This window comes from Zootermopsis nevadensis, unplaced genomic scaffold (genome assembly GCF_977971745.1).
Source record: "Zootermopsis nevadensis isolate Lab colony 2312 unplaced genomic scaffold, Znev_1.0 Znev_ptg000030l, whole genome shotgun sequence".
Lineage (NCBI taxonomy): Eukaryota > Metazoa > Arthropoda > Insecta > Blattodea > Termopsidae > Zootermopsis > Zootermopsis nevadensis.
Window position 1 is genome coordinate 19,183,294 of NW_028259162.1, and position 24,120 is coordinate 19,207,413.

At 40.6% G+C, this 24,120-nt stretch overlaps 1 protein-coding gene across 2 annotated transcripts in view; it reads left to right on the forward strand.

Moving 5' to 3' along the window:
• The window catches only part of ACC (acetyl-CoA carboxylase), an 83,032-nt gene that overhangs the window by 2,604 nt on the left and 56,308 nt on the right, over window positions 1-24,120 (forward strand). Inside the window, exons 1-2 of one of the 2 annotated variants that reach the window (XM_022069588.2) lie at window positions 4,133-4,287; window positions 13,082-13,349. In XM_022069588.2, coding sequence (XP_021925280.2) covers window positions 4,251-4,287; window positions 13,082-13,349 — 305 coding nt within the window. In that variant the 5' untranslated portion in view covers window positions 4,133-4,250. Of the gene's footprint in view, window positions 1-4,132; window positions 4,288-13,081; window positions 13,350-24,120 lie in introns of those variants that run through there. The other variant, XM_087358623.1, reaches the window with a different exon arrangement.

Below are 24,120 nucleotides of genomic sequence, written 5' to 3' on the forward strand. Positions count from 1 at the left end.
AACTCTAAATTCATTTAACATAAAAAATTATTGCAACTTAACATAGACAACGACAGTCTATAAGTACGCTTCAGTATCTTTAATATAAGTTATACCTCAAAGATCACAGTATTCTTAATAGGCTTCATAATATAGGCACTTAAAAATTACTCAGTGGACGAAATTTTGAAAATTATTCCCATTTCAGAATTTTGTTAGCTTATAAACCATTCACTCAATTTAAGAATGGAAATTTTTGTTTACATTTATAGGTTCTGTGGGTGTACCAATTGTAATAATCCATTGTAGGTTTTAGTTGATTTGAAAAACATTTGGATATAGGAAGGATGAAATAAGTGAATAGTTTATGATATTACATACTGTACTTTGTAATTTATGCAGACCACTGAGAGTTGTTAGGAGATAACTATGTAATAGGCAATAATGTAGTGGGAGAGATGAGGAATGCATGCAACATTCAGGTGGGGAAAACACTTTTAAAATGTGCACTAGTAAGACATAGAAGGAAATAACATTAAAATGAATTTTTGGATGGTAAATTGTGGGACAGGAGGCGGTTGGAAATAGCACATTATTGTGTCCTATAGCAGGCGTTGGTATCAGTGGTGTCAAACATCATTTTGCTACCACGGTGTTTGAATAATTAAACATAATGACAAGCAAGAATTCAGAGGATGTGTTTCTGACGTAACAATCTCACGCATATAATTTACACTCTAAAAGTACTTGTCAACAGGAACTTGACATTGATGACAAAATATGCATACAATCAAACCAGATCGTGCATGGAAAACTCATAGTCTTAAGTAAGAAAGAGTGTTCTGACAATAATATTTGTTCTTCGTATCTGATGACTGTAAATGGCTTTGAACATTTAATGAATCAAGAGATTTATGTAATGGGAAACTGTTCTAAAAAGTAGTACTGGAGTCATTAATTTGAGATCATAATTATATTGGTATGTACGTCACGTGGTGGGAACAGGAAATACGTGAAAAATTATGATGATAAGTGTCTTGGAAAAGACTACTTGGGGAGTCAAACAGGAGGGACAGAATATTTAAATGGGTCTTAAGGAAACAGAGTTTAGTGATATATATTTAATTCAGCTGATAATAGTAGATAATAATGGTGAACTGTGTTGATGGTGTTGAACCTTTGGATTCCTTGTGAGAAGTAAGTGTTGTGTTTATTGAAGAAGTATAGATGAATTTAGAATAAATAAATTTTTATAGCCAGTATTTAGTATATTATCACCATCAAATTCAACTTATTTATTATATAATATTTCCTACATGTTTTGGCTGTATTTATGAATATGTGATCCCTGAAGATGTTGAGATAAAGCCTAAACTTGTAGGAAATTATATAAGAAAGGTAATAAATAAGTTGTAATTGTTAGCGAGACTATAATATTAAATTGTGGTGGATGCTGTATCAACTAGTAAGTCACTTGATGATGGGGAAGGCACTTGCACCTGAATTGACATGGTTGATAGCCCAAGAACATTTTATTGATTCTGAAAACGTGGTGAATTATGAAGTATATGGGAGAAGGCGATGGAATTTAAGTTATATATTAAACCCAAGGACCAGGATTTGTCTTGAGAAGCTAATAGCGGCTCATCTAGTCAATAAATTCCTCGTCTGTTTCTTTCCTTAACACAAGACCAAAACAGCAGCTGTTAAGGCATTGCATGGTAGCGAGCATTCCCCGAATTTAATAATCTGCACATAATGTCTTCCTGAATGCAAATTCGATTCGTGAGTGTGATTCAGATTCAACCTGTACTTTTTTGGACGTACCAAGGGAAATGTTGCCCAGGAGACCTGGTCCCTGTCCACAGTTTGAAACGGGGAACATGTGAAAGGGAAAGGAACGTGTTTATAAAATATTGTAGCTTGACGCTGCTGTTATCAGATGATTTTACTTGAGATCTCACAGGGTCAGGGTTGCTATCAGCGGATGGTCACGACGCGTGCAGTACTTGACCGCCACAAGAACATCTTGCATGCTACAACTGAGTGGTCACGCAGTTGTTTCAGGGATGGTTAAAAAGTTATTGGTCGGCATGCGTTTGATTCAGTGGTGGTTATCAACATTGAAAAGTGGAAATTTGGTACACGCTCCATTTCGGAAGTATTTGGACACTAAAGTTAGGTTAGGTTAGGAAGGTTTAGAACCAGTTCGGAAGTTGGTAGACGCTTCAGTGCAGAACTACGCAGTCTCCAGTTTATAAATAAGCCGATGCTCCAGGCCAGTAGAAAACGCAATAGGAAATTATTAGAGTGCAGGTTACGAATTCGTTACTACATTTCATTGGTAACGACAGTTCTGCCAACTTCAGGCATTGTCGTGGAACTAAGTAGACGGCGTCCAATAGGGGAATGTCTGTTGCTTTGCGTTTTTCTGTGTTCTGGGAAGGTGACTGACCTCCCCAACTAAATTATCTTGTTATATCTCTGAATATGATTTAAGGAACCTCTGGAATTAGTAACATCTAACGTATGAAATTTTGCTACATACCAAAGAGGAAGAACTTGGATGTCACTGGGAATAAATAGTCTTCCGATGTGACAATAATTATGTATTAATAAAAAATTTGGTACACGCAACCTAGCTTGTTGAAAGGAAGGTAGCTCCCATTTTATAGTATAGTTCGTGTGTACGCTCCTTCAAATATGATACAGCGGATGTTACTGTAACTGGAGCTTTTGTTGTGTTGTTAGTGTGAATAAAGCTGACATTCCGAGTCGCTTTTAGCCATCAACTTTCCATTTACATTGGCTTTGTTGCCCCAAATAGTACCAACTGTTAAGATTGGGATACATTCCTAAAATACATGAAACACTAAATAACTATAGAACATTAATAAATCGTATTTCGCGAAGCTTCCTATAGGCTTTATAAAATCAAGAAAGAAGTTATGTAGTATCGTGTAACGTATACTTTAAATCAAAATATTTGTGGACGTATAAAGATTCCAACGGAAGTAGTAGATTAATAACCATACAACTGGAAGATCAGGCAATGTATGTACGTACAAAACTACAAATACTGTAGACTTGTAAGTGAACGTTGACAGACCTAACCTCGAAGGTAAGATCGTACGAAAGTTTCTCACAAACTATATGGATATATTTATAGGGCATGAGAAGTGATGTGTGTTCGCCATAAATATAAGTAAATATTTATTCGTAATTCCCTGACACATTACAAAAAGTCGCAGACTTGAATGGTGCAATGGATGATAACATAGGACATTCCGATAGAAAGAGAAACTCTCCAAGTTTATTTTGCATACCTCATAAATGCTCTGTGTGTCAGCCCTTTGTGACTTGGCAAACGTCAAGCCGATAATGTATTTTCGCCCATAACCCGATGCAGCATGTCACGATCGATTTGTGAGATGGCAGCGATGATTTGTCTTCGTAGCTCAGAGGCGGTAAAAAGACCTGGTCGTTAACGTCAGGTCAGGCGATCGGGGTGGCCAACGAAGCAGCGCATTGTAGTTGGCAGCCATGTGTCCGATCCAACGTTGTGGCAAATGCTGGTTGAGGTAGCAGCTGACGAGGCGATGGTAGTGTGGCGGAGCCCCATCTTGCTGATAGATGAAGTTATCGCTGTGACTATGATGATTATTCCTGCATCATCTCAAGATAGGACGTGCCATTGACGTTTGTCTCGGAGAAGAAGAATGACCCGTACACCTTCTCTTTGGTTATGGCACAGAAAACGTTCAGTTTCGGTGAATCGTGGGTTTTCACTTCCCCATAACCGCTACATTGTATCTGTTCACCTTCCCATAAACGTGAAACGTAGCTTCGTCGCTGAAAATCAGTTTTTCAGCGAAACTTGGAGAGTGTCTCTTTCTATCGGCATGTCGCACGTTACAATCCTTTGCACCATTCAAGTCTGGCGATTTTTTGTAATGCGTCAGGGAATTATGAATAACCCTGTATAGCCAACCATTTCTTGTGGTTGCATGTTGTAACTTTAAATTTCGAAATAAAATTGTTATTGGCAGGAAATGCATGTTTCTGTAGAATTATTAACGTCCAAAATTCAGGGATAAAATGACGGCATTTGTTACACCACAGAAGTTGGTGAACCATAGTTTGTGAAGCACTGTAAAATGTCTCCGTCCGCTGCGGTTCATTTCGTGTGTCTGGACCCTTATCTGTTGTGTCGTTCTTGAAACTAAAGTCGCAGTTTTCTTGCGTTCTGTTGCTGACTGGTTGTGGAGTGCATGAAGATCTGTTCTTTCTTTCGTGCTGTGCACCAAGGTAACTATTATCTATTAGTGCAAGAGAGGTTATGTTTGCATACTGGGCTCACGATGTTCAAGAACAGAGTGCTGAGGAGGATGTTTGGACCGAATCAAGATGAAATAACAGGAAACTGAAAAAGTTGTCAGTGGAACCACGGTTCCGGAGAATTAGACGTAAATACGTCTATACGGAAAGGAAGTTTATATATTGGCTTTATTCTAAATATTTCCTTTATACATGCTTTACGATTGAGTAAAGTTTGATTAAGACATTGCTTATTTAACTTGAATTAGTTACGCTTAAGATGGGTCTGTGGTAGATGATGGTAATGTAAAGTAATGTAATGTAAGGTAAGGTAATGTAATGAAATGTTTTATAGGTAACAACAATGCCGAGTAAACAGACGACGTTCCCTAGGTAACCAGGTTACACTTTTTCGTTACACTTTTTTGCCGAATGACCCTTCCTTATAGACGTATTTACGTAAAAAAAAATGCACAACACAGATGTATGTTCGGTTGTGCCAGCTTAATCGGTTCTATCTTGTGCGTCTGATCATTAGACACGTGAAATCACTCATCGTAATCCAAATTCTTGTAGTGGCACTTTCTTTGTCATTTATTTATTTATTTAGTGTTCTGTCTGACGACAGGTCCATATGAACAGGATCCTTCCATCCTTTTCTCGGACTGGGACCTGTTCATATACGTTCTTGGCAGATGATCCAGAAGTGGTTTGCCATTGCCTTCTTCTGTGTGTGAATGGAGTAATTGTTGGGATGCCACGGAGAAACCGGGGAAGCCCCCGGAGGAAAACTCCGTGTTGCCTAGACCACGGCCTTGCCCAACACAAGTTATAAATTCGGGCATCTTTCAGCATAACTGTGGTTAAGAAATGTGAGGTACCTGTTTCGCTCTTCGCTTAATTTTAGGCTGATCAAAGCAAGAAGATGGGAAACTCCATGAGAAGAGACCGGGGGTAATGCGTTTTGGAGCCTTTTATAAAATTTCTTTTAAGCCTCTTATGTTTTGAAGGAAGAAGCTGTCTTCCGAGATGTGGAACCCTCAATAAAATATTCTCGGGTGCTCAGCCGCGTCAGATGGTTAAACGATGAAACCGGTCAGAACCCTGATGATGGGGACAGAGATGGTCCCTGAAACGTCGGTTTCATCGTTTAACCGTCTGGCGCGGCTGAGGACCCGAGAATATTTTATTGAGTTACGTCGTCGCGAAAGCGTCAAATCATATATCTGGCCCCTCTTTCAGCTTTTGAATAAATTGGTCTGATTTTCTGAAGTCACCCCCAACGTTGAGCTTCGTAATTTCACGCGAGTAGTACCAACATGCCGGACTCAAGAACTCGCGAGCGTCATTTAATGTTGGGTCGTGAAATGTGTGGTATCGTATTTCGGAAGAAAAACTAAATTATTGTCATTTTGTATCAAGTTACTTGAAAATGTTCCTACAGATTATGGAATATTTTGTATACGGCAACTATACCTCAAGGGAAAATTAAATTTTCTTGCTTAATGAACACTGTTTACAAAAACTAAATGTTGAGTCTTAGAGAGTAATTCATCATGAAGACAACACACGGAAAATATTGTATTAATTTCTGCTCTACGTGTGATTTTTGATAAAATTTTGAAAAAGCACATTAGGCGGAATTCCCACGATATACGGGGTAATTATTCCATGTGCCTTGGGTTATCCCACCCTATACAAATCCCATGAAGACAAAGACTCCAGTTAATATATATCTGGCATAAGAATAGAGGAACATATGAATACGAAAATAGCCTTATTCAGATTGCCCCTGTCTACGACATGAACACTTCTACATACCAAATACGAGACGCAAATGTAACGTTAAAAAAATTACGAGTCCACAGTTTACAATCATGGTCACTTAAAGTGTGTAGTTTAGCATATGTTCTTGGGTTAGGTAACATTAGGACAGGGTTAGTTTATATGAAGGTTGAAACGTAATATTGGTGATTTTTTTTTTGAAAGTTGTAATAATTTTGTTTAAACTTTTGCGAATGTTTTGTTTCAAATAATACAGCAAAAGTCCTAAATAAAGTTTCACATATGGAGTACATAGAGTTCGTACAAGTCTCTTTATTATTGTTCAGTAACATATCTGCATGTGATATAATCATTACATAATTCGAGCTAAGTCTAAAATTTCAAGACTCAAGGTCGATTGATACTATCGTGTGATCACGCACAGTAATACGAAATTAGGCGGTAGGTCCATGTGTTTACCAAGATGAGAGGTTTCCTGGTAGATGTCTGCACGGGTCGAAATCTTAGAATTTTACCCTGCCCGACCAGAGGAATCCTGGGCCCGAACGCGAAGTTTATCTAAGCCCGAGTTTTGAATGCTGTCATTTGAACCCGACCCGCGCGCGAACGTTTTTTCTCAGTCCCCTGACCGACGGAACACTCCTGTTCGGTTGGTGCGGGCAGAAAGTGAGCTGAATGCCTCACTTGAAATAAGACGGCGTGATCTGTCTAGGACTGCGTTAGAAGTGGCGGGCCACTCGCAAGAGAACGAGGTGCGATCGGAAAGTTTCAAGACTGTGTCAATAGAGGGCGAACCGGATGTAGTACGAGCTTCTGCCGCTAGGGGGTGCGGCCTACATTCATAGTGAATCAGTGTGCCAGCCGGCATCATCGAATTAGCATTTGTTTCTTAGTTACGGGCGTTTTGGTAGTGCATTACACCGACCCTCCTGCGATTTCGGAATGGCGTGTGCATCAAATTTTGCCAAAGACTCGCCAAAACGGCTACGGAAACCTATGAAATGCTAAAACAAGCATTTGGGGAGTCCGCAATGGGTCGTGCACAAACTTTTGTGTGGCATTCACGTTTTAAAAATGGCCGAACCTCTGTCGATGATGACGAGCGTTCTGGACGACCATCTTCGAGCACAACGCCCGAAAATGTTACGAAGATTCGGCAGGCCATTCACGAAGATCGACGTCGTACCATCAACGACTTGTGCGACATTGTTGGGATAGGCTATGGGACCTGTCAGCTGATTCTAAAGGAAGAACTCCACATGCGACGCATCCTGTCTGAGGACCAGAAGCAGAATCGACTTCTCGTTTGTCAGGAGCTCAAAGATCTTGCAAGAACCGACCCCAACTTCCTTTCTAAGCTCCGTGTGACTTCTTCCTCTTCCCAAAGATGAAAATTTAGCTAAAGGGAAGGAGATTTGAGACGATAGAAGAGATTCAGGCAGAATCGCAGATGGTGCTTGACAGGCTGACAAAGAAAGATTTCCAGGGATGCTTCCAGGCTTGGCAGCGGCGCTGGGATCGTTGTGTTCACTCCCTGGGGAACTACTTCGAGGGTGATGGATGAATTTAATACCTGAGATAAGTGTACGGGGTTTTTATACGCGCAGTCTAGAAACTTTCCGATCGCACCTCGTATGCGAACGAGCGTAATCGGACATGAATATTCTGAACAGATGGCTTTTCAGAGATGAGGCGACATTCCACTTCAGTGACAGAGTGAATATTAATTTCGTCAGATGAGGATGTATCGCCAACGAAATTGAAAGATCAAGTCCCAGGGTTAACGTTTGCTGACGAGCGACTTGCAATCAAGTTGTGGGTTAATTTTCTTCACTGAGGAGACTGCGCTGGGGACCTAAATCATCTGTTCCTCGTGTCCCATAACTGCAATAGGAAAACTTGAACATGGTCGTTTTCCAGCATGATGGATCACCACCGCACTTACCGATACAAATCGTGATTTCCATAACACTAGCCTCCAAATTCGCACCTAACGTCGCCCGGTTTCCTTGTTTAGGGGGTTTGTCGAGAACTTTGTGTGGTCAACGACCTCAGGATATTGCTGACCTCAAGATAAAGTTTGCTTCAACCTTTCAGAAAATCACCTCGGAGATGTTAAACCACACGTTGGAAGTACTGGTCTCACTGTTACGTTGAGACCCAATGAACTTTTGTCAGAATCTCCGTTCTTTAAAACAGCGTGTTCCAAATACTGAGTTTAAGAGGTAAATGTTTGCATTCCACAGCGTGTTTATTTTAAACGTATATGCAGACGATTCGCCTTGTACTTGTTTGCTGTTGGTAGTACAGCGTCACAGAGTGGTTCGCACTTCGTCACGGACGGTAATATTTTGTTTGACTTGTGTACGTCATAGACTATGTCAGGGGTTCTCAGTCCGCGGGCAGCTTGAGGCCCGTCGATGTCTTTTGTGTTCCTCGCAAATATTTGTCTGTAATACTTTGGCATTTTGCGTGATAATTTTTTTTGACGTAAATACGTCTATGTTTTAGGGTCAGTGTCATTCGGCAAAAAAGTGTTACGAAAAAGGGAAACGAAAAAGTGTAACTTCATTTTATGTTACCTTGGAAACGTCATCTGTTTATCAACAAATAAACAACAATGGTTACCTACATAGTTACCTTACCTTACCTTACCTTACATTTCATTACATTACATTACCTTACCTTACCTTACATTACATTGCATTACCTTACATTACATTACCTTACCTTACATTACCTTACATTACCTTACCTTATATTACATTACATTACATTACCTTACATTACATTACCTTACCTTACATTACATTACATTACATTACCTTACATTACATTACATTACATTACCTTACCTTACATTACCTTACATTACATTACATTACCTTACCTTACCTTACATTACATTACCTTACCTTACATTACCTTACCTTACCTTACATTACATTACCTTACATTACATTACTTTACATTACATTCAGCTACCACAGCCCCATCTTAAGCGTAACTAACTGAAGTTGAATAATCAATGTCTTAATCAGACTTATCTCAAATATAAAGCATGTATGAAGGAAATATTTAGAATAAAGCCAATATATAAACTTCCTTTCCGTATAGACGTATTTACGTCAAATTCTCCGGAACCGTGGTTCCACTGACAACTTTTTTTATCTGATATCTGGAATCACACGTTGTTAATGTCGTCGATAGGCAGTACTTGCCGCTATGAGCAGTTAAAAGTTGATGATTGTGGAAACATGTAATAAGATTCGCCTTGTTCATCAGCAATGAGAACGGTATATGCGAATCCAGTAACAGAAATTGAAAGATTACTGCAGAAAAAACTGTGTAAAATATCTCACTATTGACTGGTTCTGTTGACGATAGTTATTGAGAAAAAACTGGAATGAAATTCACAGTGTGATCCCCTTACCACGTTAGCGTCGACCGTTGTCACAGATGCTTAAATTCTTTCCGCGAGATATTTGATACCCCTGGAATGGAGTGTTTAACCGTTCCCCTTTAAGGGCTCCCACAAGAAAAAATCCGTCTGAGTTAGATCCGGCGACCTAGAGGCCATGGAGTCGGCCCTTCAAGTCCAATCCTTCCTGGATATGTCACGTTCAACCACTGCCAGAGATCTTCCTCACAGTGCGCAGGAGCTGCGTCGTACTTTGCCTCACAGAGGCACGTCCTGAAGCTGCCCCGGTAGAACAGTTTTAAGAAAATCACGATATCTTTGAGCAGTCAGCCTATCAGGTAGCGGATAGGGGCCCACGGCCCAAACGCTGAAGCGGACTTGGTAACCACGTTCGCGGATAGCGTGAGGATTATCCCGTACCGGGAGGAGACTCGTAGAAAACACCCTAACGCGCAATCCACGTTTCGTGTGTCCACAGAACATTGCGTGAAAAGAGGTCATCCTTAGCGTGTTGTTGACGTCGAACGGGATGACGTGTCTCGTATCCCCGTGCAGCAGCACCAAATCGACTATTACATGAGCATGTCGAAGTATTTGCCGTGTGTGGATTCCACGGTCATTCGGCCACAACTGAGGAGTTTTGTTCGCTGTGCGTCTTGAGTACACAAAGCAATGCACTTTGTATATTTGAAAACAGCGTCTCAGGGCATGTGTTCTGTAAAATTTTTGACTTTGGAATCGCACTCTTTAGAGCTTGTGCGCGATTTTCGTTTCACTCTGTACAGTATGTAATAGCATTTTAGTGTCATTTGTAATAAATTGTCGTTAAGTTTGAATAAATTGCCCTCATTATAAGCCTTCCGGCTTTCAAGTCGTTAAGAAAAGCTGAATATGTCCCCAGGTCTGGAAAGGTTGGGTCCCTGGCTTCATACATTGAAACACAACTGAACTACGGGGAATTACGCCTGTCCTCTCGTCTGCCTCAATACTTTCTTGGAAGGCACCTCTTTGTCAGAGAAATGCGTGTTTACGTCATCAGAAAGTTACCAGATCCTGTTTTTAACGAGCTCCTGGTATTCAAACATACGAGGTTAATAACTGATTTAAGCATTCAAGTTGATTCACTCTCGATCCTCCTTTTTGTTGCTGGTACCGTGTAAAAGTTTGTTCTTGCAGACGTTTCAGAGGATCATATTGTCCCTGCCCTGATGATGACTGAGACGCTGGTAACAGGTGATAAGCAGGATCAACGTAAATGTTGGCTCACTTTTTCGCCACATGGCAGAGGGATGTATAACCGACAGAGACCAGAATGACACAAGTCAGTGTTGTAGTCAGTAATATTAAGCAGACATCTCATTCGGTTAATGTCTTCTCACAACTTAAGAACGATTGGGAATACAAAAAAATAGTCACTTTTGTTCGTTACGTTACGCCGACCTAAGTCCTCTCCAGCCCCCAAAACACGCGCTTCAAAATGAAATTCTGTTTTGTGTCAATTTCATTATTCATCCCTCTGAATTCGTAGATATGACAGAGAATATACTCCTACGTGCAAAGACAAGTAAAACATTAAACATTTAGAAGTCGTTGTGAATATTCTAAAATTCTCGTGGGCGCCCCAGAACCCTTCCGAGGGCATCGAGGATCCCGCGGGAATGCTGTTGGCGATCACTCGGTCGAGTGGATGACTTAACCCCTCTCGTATTCGTGGTTTTATTCAATTCCTCAAGGCAAGAATGTTTAAAAGTAGACCGCGACTTGTTTATTCTCAGGATCCTGGTTTGAAATCAGTGCATTATTTTGGTCTCAGAAGCCTGCAAAATTGGTGAAAAATTTTCAAAGAAGATTTTTCAGATATTTTTTGGGGCAGACTCTCGCTTTACTTTGCACATGTACTGACATTTTCACCTGGAAACATGCAGTGAGAAAGTGATGTTCCAAATGTAAATCGAATGTTTCGATAAGGAGCATCACATGGTATTTTAACTATCTTAATTTTAAATTTTAAATTGTGATTAGACGGACAAGATTAATTAATTTAATATATATTTTCACCCGCCACGGTGGTATAGCGGTTAGAACGCTGGCCTTGTAATCCTGGGGTCTCGGGTTCGATTCCCGGCGGTGCCCGAATTTATAACTTGTGTTGGGCAAGGCCGTGGTCTAGGCAACACGGAGTTTTCCTCCGGGGGCTTCCCCGATTTCTCCGTGGCATCCCAGCAATTACTCCATTCACACACAGAAGAAGGCAATGGCAAACCACTTCTGGATCATCTGCCAAGAACGTATATGAACAGGTCCCAGTCCGAGAAAAGGATGGAAGGATCCTGTTCATATGGACCTGTCGTCAGACAGAACACTAAATAATAATAAGATGAGGTGGTCTAGCGGTTAGAACGCTGGCCTTGTAATCCTGGGGTCTCGGGTTCGATTCCCGGCGGTGCCCGAATTTATAACTTGTGTTGGGCAAGGCCGTGGTCTAGGCAACACGGAGTTTTCCTCCGGGGGCTTCCCCGGTTTCTCCGTGGCATCCCAACAATTACTCCATTCACACACAGAAGAAGGCAATGGCAAACCACTTCTGGATCATCTGCCAAGAACGTATATGAACAGGTCCCAGTCCGAGAAAAGGATGGAAGGATCCTGTTCATATGGACCTGTCGTCAGACAGAACACTAAATAATATAATAAAATATTTTCACAATATGACGCAACTCTATCATCACCTGGAAGAGTTGAACAATGAACACTGACTCGGCTTTGGCGAAATACGAATTAACGAACGCCACATTACAGGATGTATCTGCTTCTCCGAAACTCGCTGGGTAACTGACTCAAAATGTTCGTGGTTTTCTTAAGTCCCTACAGGAAATACCGGGATAATACAATTAAAGAGTTTTTCAGAGTTTCGTGGTTTTCTCTCCGTTATCAGTGGATGCTGTGTAACGTTGTAATTAACACGTCTTTGAACCAACAAAAAGAGAAGGCAAGCTCTCCGCGCTGATAATCACACATACCAGAGATGCTCTGCTTGCATAACTCATTGGCACACTTCGCGCGTGTTTGAGGTCTTTACGTGAAAATAACTAATTTGCTGGGGTTTTTTAACGTTACCGAATGAAAACCGGATTGATTAACTTATTTTGTGCATTGTGTGATGTGAACTTGCGTAAGCCTGGGGTCCCGGGTTCAATTCCCGGTGGTGCTCAAATTTATAACTTGTGTTGGGCAAGGCCTGGGACCTGTTCATATACGTTCTTGGCAGATGATCCAGAAGTGGTTTGCCTTTGCCTTCTTCTGTGTGTGAATGGAGTAATTGTTGGGATGCCACGGAGAAACCGGGGAACCCCCCGGAGGAAAACTCCGTGTTGCCTAGACCTAACCTTACCGGAATTTAAAGTTTTTCAAAGATGAAGGTGGCTCTGTACCATAGCGGCTCAGCATATAGGCTCATGTAGGTTGTGGAGGTCAAGTTCCCTTGGCCAGTATCCCCGGTACCCTTGGGTCCCATGTTTGCGACGACAGTCCCGATGAACCAGGTCCTTCGCTGGCTGATTACCGCTGTTTCTGTGGCAGATCGTGCGCCGGCCATTGTGACGATGGACAGCGGCGGTGAGGCAATTTCGACTTCTCAGGAGAAACGTCAGGAACAGGAGAAGGTTAACTTCATTGTGGGGTGTGAGGATGGACATGATGACAACCAACAGGAAGTCGAAGGCGAAATCCCAGAGGAGGAAGCCAGCGATTTGTTTCCGACAGAAGGAAACCCTCCCACACGTGAGAACAGCAGTTCCTCTAGTCTGAACAGCATGTTCGTCCTCGCGGAGAAGAGGAAACGCCTCAGGTAAGGACTGACATCCCTTTTGACGTAAAAATAAGTTATTTCGAAGGTAAAGGAAGATTCAGAATTAACCAGCATCGGTACTCAGTATCGATACTCCCGACAAAGTTTTGTCGATTTCATTCTGGGGACTCGGGAGAAAAATTACTCTGAGTGTAACTTGTTTGCTATTCATAGAAATAAAATTGTTAATAAATATACGTATGATATGTATGCTTATAAATATTATACTAGAGATTTCGCGACTTGATATTTATAAGATAGTGTAATTGCGTCATATTGTGAATATTCTAACAATTATTTATTTTAATCCGTCTTATCACAATATTTTAAAATTTCTTATAATTAAGATAATAAAATATCATTGATGTTCCATATCGATTGATCGATTTACATTTTGGAACATCCTTTACACAACATGTTTCAGTTTTTATAAAACCATCTTCAGGTGTATAAGATTTACGAACTTAAAACTCAAATATGATTCCATTTGGTGATGTTTTATGCCATTTGTTTTTCAATTTTTAAGAAAAGACAACACCTCGCCCAAAATTGAAAAACAAATGGCATAAAACATCACCAAATGGAATCATAATTGAGTTTTAAGTTCTTAGATATATTTTACACCTGATGATGGTTTCGTAATAACTGAAACATGTTGTGTAAAAGATGTTCCAAAATATAAATCGATCAATCGATATGGAACATCAATGATATTTTATTATCTTAATTATAAGAAATTTTAAAATATTGTGATCAGACGGATTAAAATAAATAATTGTTGATATTTATATAAATGAGTTTGTATTTGCGTGCAAATATTTTAACAGAATATCACAGCTTCTCTGCAGATGGTGCCTGCGTCTTACATACAAAGTGGAATTTCTGTTGTAGACGAAACTACCCGTTTTCATTACTGCTACTTAAAAATTCGATGCACGTGATGTTACGCAGTGAGACATAAGAAGTTTCTACTTCCGACGTACTTGTAATGTTATGCGTACGAATGTAATATAAATATTTCCCCACTGACTGGTGCAGGCATATAAAATCCTGCGCTGTAAAACTTAGCAGTTTAATGGAGTTTGTATGTGACACGTGGATAATTTATTCCAAAAGTATTTTATAGGTTAACATTACCATGCTTATGTACGTAACACATAATACTACTGCAGCCAGCGAGATTCTTAAATCTGCCACGAATAAATATTTTGTTGCCACTAACACGATGACAGCGAAGAGAGCAGATATTAAATAGACCTGGTAGATGATGTCGGCTCTGACCCACGGTCAGCTTCCGTTTAATTCCTGCTTCTCAAAAATTAAAATTGTCATAGATGATTGATGCGGAAAACTGTGCCGTCGACCCATCCGGGTTTTGAACTCGGGATCACTGAACGTTGCCTCATATTCTGGAGGTCCCAGGTTCAAATCATCGTTCGAAATCCGGCTGTCCTGACAAGATTGTAATGGTTTTATTCATTATCTTCAGGGATAGTACCTTGAATTAGGCCACGACCACTTCCTTTCACAACATTTCCAGTTCGTTATTTACAAATCATTCTGTCATTCGACGCTATATTATTTTAGTAATTGGAAGTATCTCAGAATAAACCGAGAATGAATGAATAAATATGTAGAATACGAAATTATGAGGGTTTGTGACGGTGGTGCGTTGTTGAAGCAAACTATTAATACATTATTTATCGGCCCAAATTTAAGAAAACACGACTAGTTCTATCGATTGGGCCCAACAGTAGGATTTTACCTGAAGACGGAGATGGATTCCAATCTCCGAAACGTTGTGTTTTATTAAATCTGGGACGATGGATAAATCTCCAGAAAGTAGTTTGCTTCAGAATACGAAATGTGTAACAGAGGAGAATAAGAAACTATTTCATGTCATCGTTGTAGGTGACGAGCGATTCAAGAGTTTAGTTAGCCCTGGGGATTATTTCCTAAGAAATTCTAAAGAAAACCATAATCTAAAGAAAACCATAAAAGTTTGATCTAATGTTTTGGCTAGGTTACGGAAAAACTCGTGGCCTAAACTTCAAAGATTATGTTAATAATTCGGATGATTACCAGTATTCTCCTGCATAACATTTGTAGTACAAATTGGACTAAAAAATTGACAGTGAAACCACGGTTCCCTAGTTAACGTTGAATAACGTTTAATTATAGAAGTATATTTATACTGAAATAAAATTTTATTTACACATTAATATATACCTTTACGTCTTATCTATACGTGACGTCATCCGCCGACAGCTTATCTATGCGTTGCGTCATGTACTCAACACACTTACTCTAGAACCGTTCTTTGTGACCAAATAAATGGCCAAAACTCCTAAACCGTAAGAGTTAGCTGAAATATGTTTGCAAATTTGAAAAGCTCGTGTTTACTTACGTATTTTACTCGAAATATATCCGGATCTAACTCTTACGTTTTAGACGTGGCAAACGGTTGAAGTTAAGGAACGAGGGTATAGTTGTTACGTTTTGGGTAATTATTTCAACAATTTATTTACTCTTTAATTTACATATTAGGTTTATATTCCCTATCTTACATAGTTCTCGAGTTATTGGCGTTTGAAGAAGTTACACACCAGCGTTACCTTACGTCTTACAGTTTCCGTCGAGTGTAACCGTGATTTTATAAACGTTATTCAACGTTAAAAAACTAGGAATTGTCGTTACTGCCACGTCTACGCGGTGTAAAAATCAACTCCTACGGATTTTTTAATATCGAAGAGATGTAGTCACCAGCATTTCCAGCTCTAATATAACTAAAAATTCGATGCGATGGTGTCAGGAAGGATGTTTTTATTTATTTTTTTAGTGTTCTGTCTGACGACAGGTCCATATGAACAGGATCCTTCCATCCTTTTCTCGGACTGGGACCTGTTCATATACGTTCTTGGCAGATGATCCAGAAGTGGTTTGCCATTGCCTTCTTCTGTGTGTGAATGGAGTAATTGTTGGGATGCCACGGAGAAACCGGGTAAGCCCCCGGAGGAAAACTCCGTGTTGCCTAGACCACGGCCTTGCCCAACACAAGTTATAAATTCGGGCACCGCCGGGAATCGAACCCGTGACCCCAGGATTACAAGGCCAGCGTTCTAACCGCTAGACCACCTCATCTTATTATTATTTAGTGTTCTGTCTGACGACAGGTCCATATGAACAGGATCCTTCCATCCTTTTCTCGGACTGGGACCTGTTCATATACGTTCTTGGCAGATGATCCAGAAGTGGTTTGCCATTGCCTTCTTCTGTGTGTGAATGGAGTAATTGTTGGGATGCCACGGAGGAAAACTCCGTGTTGCCTAGACCACGGCCTTGCCCAACACAAGTTATAAATTCGGGCACCGCCGGGAATCGAACCCGAGACCCCAGGATTACAAGGCCAGCATTCTAACCGCTAGACCACCTCATCTTATTATTATTTAGTGTTCTGTCTGACGACAGGTCCATATGAACAGGATCCTTCCATCCTTTTCTCTTCTCGGACTGGGACCTGTTCATATACGTTCTTGGCAGATGATCCAGAAGTGGTTTGGCATTGCCTTCTTCTGTGTGTGAATGGAGTAATTGTTGGGATGCCACGGAGAAACCGGGGAAGCCCCAGGAGGAAAACTCCGTGTTGCCTAGACCACGGCATTGCCCAACACAAGTTATAAATTCGGGCACCGCCGGGAATCGAACCCGAGACCCCAGGATTACAAGGCCAGCGTTCTAACCGCTAGACCACCGTGTCAGGTGAAGGATGTTTAAGTTGCCATAAATTCCTCGTCTCTTTAAATAACGAAAAAATAGTTAGCTGCTTAAGAACGGTAAATTTTCGGTTTGTGGTAAACATAACAGAAACTTATGTGCCGACATCGGTTCTTGGTCCACCCGTTGAGAAACACTGGCAGGTGCTGGGCTACGATTTGCGTATGAGAAACCTTGAGTAGTGAATTATGAAGCTGATTAGAACTGTTGAACGGCATCCCGTCACGTCTTGGAACGTCCGAAATTACTCGCCAAATTACGAGAGAGTTCAGATCACAGCGATGGCCTTGCACGATGCGAAAAGGTGTTGCACATTCAACACATTTATTGATGGTGGGATGATACCTAAGGAATCCTAAATTTAACTATAAATGTTATTAATTTTTTCAGTATATCGTCTTAACCTGGATTACAATAGTGAAGTCGTAAATAAATAAGATTAGAAAATAAAAAGAAAAGATAAGAAGTGATTGCAAAATTATAAGAAACGTTTTTCCAAATACAATTATTGATGTTGGACGTGTGAGAGGACTCTTCTTCGTAGAGACGTTTGTGGGAGTATTTTTACAACAAGAAATTCCCGCCGAGCCACGTAGTAGTTTTTCCTTAGCCCTGAATATGGCCTTGTTGCAATTAGCCACTGAGCGCTTCTGACAGTCCTGCATTTTCGATAGTGAACCTCCAGTTCCGACATTACTTGCATATCTTTTGACCATCAACTCGCCGCTGCGCTATTATTTAAGCCATCGCTCTGGGGACCACCGCTAAGTCTGCTTCCCTTCAGTGATTTGGGTCAGCGGCCTTGCGATGTCTGCAGATCCAGCAATGAACCTCCTGTTGTTGGTTTACAACCCGAGGACGCTCCTCAACTCGTGTTCGTCCGTTGGCAGCGGCCAACGCCGTTCTGCATCCAGCCTCACCTCTGGTGATAGTTGGCGCTTTACAGGGTTACGCCCCGCGAAACCTCTGGAACACCTTTCCCAAGTTGTCAAGCCGTTTCCGGGACGTCCGGCCGACTACGACGGTTATATTATTATTATTTAGTGTTCTGTATGACGACAGGTCCATATGAACAGGATCCTTCCATCCTTTTCTCGGACTGGGACCTGTTCATATACGTTCTTGGCAGATGATCCAGAAGTGGTTTGCCATTGCCTTCTTCTGTGTGTGAATGGAGTAATTGTTGGGATGCCACGGAGAAACCGGGGACGCCCCCGGAGGAAAACTCCGTGTTGCCTAGACCACGGCCTTGCCCAACACCAGTTATAAATTCGGGCACCGCCGGGAATCGAACCCGAGACCCCAGGATTACAAGGCCAGCGTTCTAACAGCTAGACCACCTCATCTTATTATTATTTAGTGTTCTGTGTGACGACAGGTCCATATGAACAGGATCCTTCCATCCTTTTCTCGGACTGGCTTTGTTAGTTTGGCCCCACGGAATCGGCTATGTCAGGTGTTCGAACATTGTTAGAACTTCCACAGCCTCTGACCGATGGAGAAGGCTGTTTCCTCTTTGTTGTCTGGATGCAGGGACATTTGTGTTTTTTATTGTAAGACAGTAATCGGGGTTTCAGGTACTGCAGCAAATGGAGGGACTAAAAGGAAAGTGAGGACAGTAGAAAGAACCCTTAAATATTGTCGGAGATTGGGGGGAGTAGATGAGATGAGCGTGTTAGGGGATGCATTACAACGGTTGAATAAATTAACAGGGTTGCTAATGGCTGGGGGGGGGGAGCAGTTCACGGACGAGTGCGTCACCTGAATACACTCGTTAACGGTATCATGGACAGATGGTTCACATACCGATAGAAAAGATTGTCGAGAAATTGTCGGTTTTGACGTTTTTATGTTAAAAGTTATTCGTAGCCGTGCCGACATTTTCTGTTTTCAGATCTTTCATTTCAGGTTGTTACAGATTCATGTTACGTCTTAATCGTCGTTTATGTCACGTAATACTATGCACTGGGTTTAGTATTTAGCATGATGCGTAAGGTCTGACTATATCACAAGCTTCATGGGAGCATGACATGCGATGGATATTGATTTTGTGCCCTGAATTATTCCAGATTGTTTATTGTTAAATGACTTTGTTCAGTGGGATCCGTCATGCACAAACTCTGAAACTTCAAACTTTCTTATGATGAACTGGAATTTTAGGTTATGTTATCGTTTAAGTGCATGATAATTTAGAAGGTAAACGCTCATAACGAACGTTCAATGTGGAACAAAGAAGCAACGCTGCTGTTTTAAGTCGTATGGCTTAGGTTGCTTTGTAAGGTAATTGAGGTCATTTGTGAACATTTTGTATTTGTTGCAGTGGGGTGAGACTGTCTCTGTGGAACAGAGTCTCTGACATCTCCTTTGTCCATGACGCAGGTGATACATTAGTTAGTATGGAGCAGCGGTAGAACCATATTGACAGGGTTAATCGAAATACTTGGAGAAAAACTCCACTTTGTCCGCAACAAATCCAACATGGACTAACCAGGTCCCGAATTCGGACCTGCGCTTTGAAAGCTGGCGACTTTCCGCTTTAACTGCATAGCACGGTCCAGTTCGTTTGTTATTTTTGTCCAAAACCAGAGCAAACTCACAAGCTTGGGTGATAATTAGAAAAATTTTACTTCATAAATTCTTTTCTCTAGCCTCTGCGTCCAGACCGGCTCTGGGGCTCACCCAGTCTCCTGTGCAGTGGGTACTTGGGTCCTTTCCCGGGGGTAAAGCCGGCCGGGGCGTGATGCTGATCACTCACCCCCATCTAGTGCCAAGAATGAGTTGGAGATTTCCCACCTCTCCCCCCAAGCGACTTACATGGCGTGTAGCCGGACTATTTTACTTTACTTATGCTTCATAAATTTAACTATAAACTTCAATTATAATTAAGAAGTTTCCTGTGTTCTTTACGCTTTAGCGTATGTTAAAACGTCTTATAGCCATATTATCTGCGTCACCTGTCTATTCGTCACGTCTTTAAGTCGGAAAGACCATCCTGCCATCTATGAGTGGTCATGTGGACTCTTGGGGTTGCCATCTATGAGTGGCCACACGAACTTCGTAATATTACACGTATCGGATATATAATGATTATAATGGTGACATGTCGTTTAGCCGAGCAGGAAAGTAGGAGACAGGAGAGGTATATATAAGAGATGATCTTTCTAATGACGGCTTGTGCTTCCTTTGTGGTAGCGACTGTTTACCTTGACCACATCACACGGACGTCTGTTCTGCAGAAAATATTTGTAATAGTGAGGCGTGTTTTCCGTCCGATAGGGACTGTATGTTCTGGTTGCCATGACGTCAGAGGAAAACCAGTGGTGACGCGATATGTCCCTATCGCACGCGTCAGATTTGTTGTAAATAACACCTTTTGAGCTTTGTGTACACTTGTCGAACCTTCTGAAAAAATTTCTTGGATTTTGTCAATTTTCTTAATTATAAATAAAATCGCATGGTTTCGGAAGCAGGATTATGCTTACGTCTTCATGTAAAAATGAAAAACACAAAAGCCGAATCTGTTCCCCCTGGTTGAGGTAGCCTCAACACTCGTCGTACTTGTGAAAAAAGACGTACTGACGGACTGGCGGGAACAGGTTACAACATGACATTCCAGTCGAATTGTATTAAATTGCAATCATCAATAAATACTTTAATATGGCTCGCGTGACTTTTCTATTTTCCCCTGTACAATTAACTGCCCTGCAATTAAAAAAAGGGAAAGGACGGAAACCTCTGTTGGCTGCCCTGGTTGAGCTAATACCCGGAGTAAAAAATATGCGAACAGAGACCCTCATCTGTTGGGGGATTACTCTTGGATGTGTCGATGGGCATCCAACGCGTTTGAAAGGCAATCTCAAGTTAAGAATCCAGCTTCCAAAACGTTGTGATTGTATTTATAGTTTAGACCAGCGTTTCTAAACCTGTGGTAAGAAATTCAAAATTTAATATTAACATAAATAACAATTTTCCCTGAACTCATTTGGTTAGTGGTATATTTAATGTGTTAAAAGATAATATATTTGCGTCATATTGTGAAATTTAATTAATTATTCGGTTTTTGTCCGTCTAATCACAATTCATATTTAAATTTACAATTAAGATAATTAAAATATCCTTACCTTCCCTACAAGCAACCGCGATCAGTAGTGAGCCAGATACGTTAGTGCTTCCAGACACATTAAGATGTATCTAGACTCTCATCTTTGGCCGATGTAGAACATCAAAAACATTCACTCCAAACATTCACTCCAATATAAAAATGAATCTGGAAGTGAACATCACCAAAAAGTTGCATATCAGAAATTGTAATTAAGTTTTAAGTTTATAATTTTAACTTTTACACCTGAAGATGGTTTATATAGAAACCGAAACATGTTGTAAAAAGATACAATATTTTATTTTCCGTCTATACACAAACTTAAAATAATGTTGTTTAAAATTACTTAAAATTATAACATTCTCAGTAGATACTGCATCTTGTTACATTTTTTTTTGTATTGACAAAAAAAATGTAACAAGATGCAGTATCTACTGAGAATGTTATAATTTTAAGTAATTTTAAACAACATTATTTTAAGTTTGTGTATAGACGGAAAATAAAATATTGTATCAATAAAACACAAACATGACGCAATTAAGATATAAATTGTAAAAAGATGTTCCAATTGTAAATCGATTGTTCGATGAGGAACATAAAATGATATTTTAATTATCTTAATTGTAAATTTAAATATGAATTGTGATTAGACGGACAAAAACCGAATAATTAATGTGTTAAATTAGAATTAGTGGCACGCCAGCGATAAAGGTTGAGAACCCCTGGTTTCGACGATGGAAAAGTCCAAGAAAACAGTTTTACTGATTATAACGCAGCTTGCCATAAACCTCAGGGTTATCTTTTCGACCTTGTTAGTATTAGTAGTTCAGGCGCGTGTTTCGAAATCGATTTTTGCAAAGTCGATTCACTAAACCTCACGGCCGGCTAGACAACATTTGTTCGTATGTAGGAGGTCCCTGGTTCAGATCTCGGTCCGGCTACCCAGGCTGAGATTTTTTTTAGGTCCTCCAGGGAAATGCTTACTGGGATCTTACCTTCAGTTAGTCCTTGAAAGTTTCCTTCAATTTCCTTAAGAATTTACTATTTATTGATTATTCCTTACTGTGTGTTCTGAGCTACTGAGAACTTTGCGTAATAAATCATAAATAAATACAAGGTTTATTATGTGCAGTCGTAGATTTCTTTAGTAAGTCAGTGATCGTGGTATGTATCGAGTTCGTAGAATCACTGAGCCAAAGGCAATTTTTTTTGGGGGGGGGGAGGGGTAACGTAGACTACCCGGAGGTTTGATATTTGTTTATGGAGACAAGGAAGAAACTACCTTGACAATCGCCTCAACTATTGGGAAACCGCAGATAGCCTTGAATCCAATAGAATGTTAAACACTTGATCTGACAAACGTTTTGTGGACTCTTTCGTTCTGTTTATTTAAAAATATTTAACAGCATTACAAGTATGTTCTATCCTAGAATATAACGTTTAAAATACGCTAATTATAATTTTAGCTGAAGATGACTGTCTTGTGGGATTTTACGCCATATATATGGTATAGATTGACCGACGTTTTAAGAGACGTTTACTGCGCGAGTAATCTGAAACGTCTATCAGTATTTACCAGGCTAGATGTCGCCGTATCTCAGAAAATATTAATTTTCATACTCGCCTCTACGAGAAACTGAAATGTAACTTCGTTGTTTTGCTTCTCACCCTGGGGGATGAACCCAAAGAATTTTGGAGTCCACGGCCCTGAGGAGAATATTTAGACCCAAGAGGAAGGAAGTAACAAAATTCAAAAAAAAAAAAAATTACGTATTAGGGTAATTCATAATTTAGTATCTTCGCTGAATATTATTATGGTGATTAGATCAAAGAAGGATGTTACAGGTGGGCATGTAGCATGAATGGAGGGTACGAGAAATTCGTGCTGAATTCGAGTCGGAAAACCTGAAGGAAAGAGTCTAATTGTTAGACTTAGGTGTAGATGGGATGTGGAAATAGGAGAGTAGGGTGTAAGGGTGGGTTACATTGATCTGTAACAGAATAAGGACCCACGGTGGGCTGTTAAGAATAAGAAGTAAACCTACGTGTTTATGTGTTTAAAAAAAGGCTGCTGAAGAATGTCTCTGGAATTAGTTACTCCTAGTTTTTATGTATGCCCAAGTGCTAGCCCTAAGGGGTATCGGGGAAATGTTTTCGTTATTCCCCTGGGGCCATCTTGTACTGTTTTCTCCGCGTAGGGTCTACTCTTAATGAGAAATTTCCAAATTTGGCTCTTCTGTACTTACCAGAAAAACGTAGAGACGTAAGAGTATCATTCAGAAGAAGGCTTTGAGGTCGCAACGTGCGTTAAACTAATTCACGTGACTGTTCCTTGAAGCTGATGATGGAGGCAGCAAGGACCTCCGAAATATCGGTAGACTTCTACCAGATTACACGGCGCAACAAGCCAGAAGACAGAAATCTTCATACTCATCGCCCTGATGATGGAGGCAGTATGACCTCTGAAACGCTGGTAAACATCGACCAGACTACACAGCGCCAACAACCCAGAAGACAGAAATCTTCATACTCTGATGGCGGAGGCAGTATGACCTCTGAAACGTTGGTAAACATCGACCAGACTACACAGCGCAACAACCCAGAAGACAGAAATCTTCATACTCATCGCCCTGATGACGGAGGCAGTAAGACCTCCGAAACGTTGGTTAACATCGACCAGACTACACAGCGCAACAACCCCGAAGACAGAAATCTTCATACTCTGATGACGGAGGCAGTATGACCTCTGAAATGTTGGTAAACATCGACCAGACTACACAGCGCAACAACCCAGAAGACAGAAATCTTCATACTCTGATGACGGAGGCAGTATGACCTCTGAAATGTTGGTAAACATCGACCAGACTACACAGCGCAACAACCCAGAAGACAGAAATC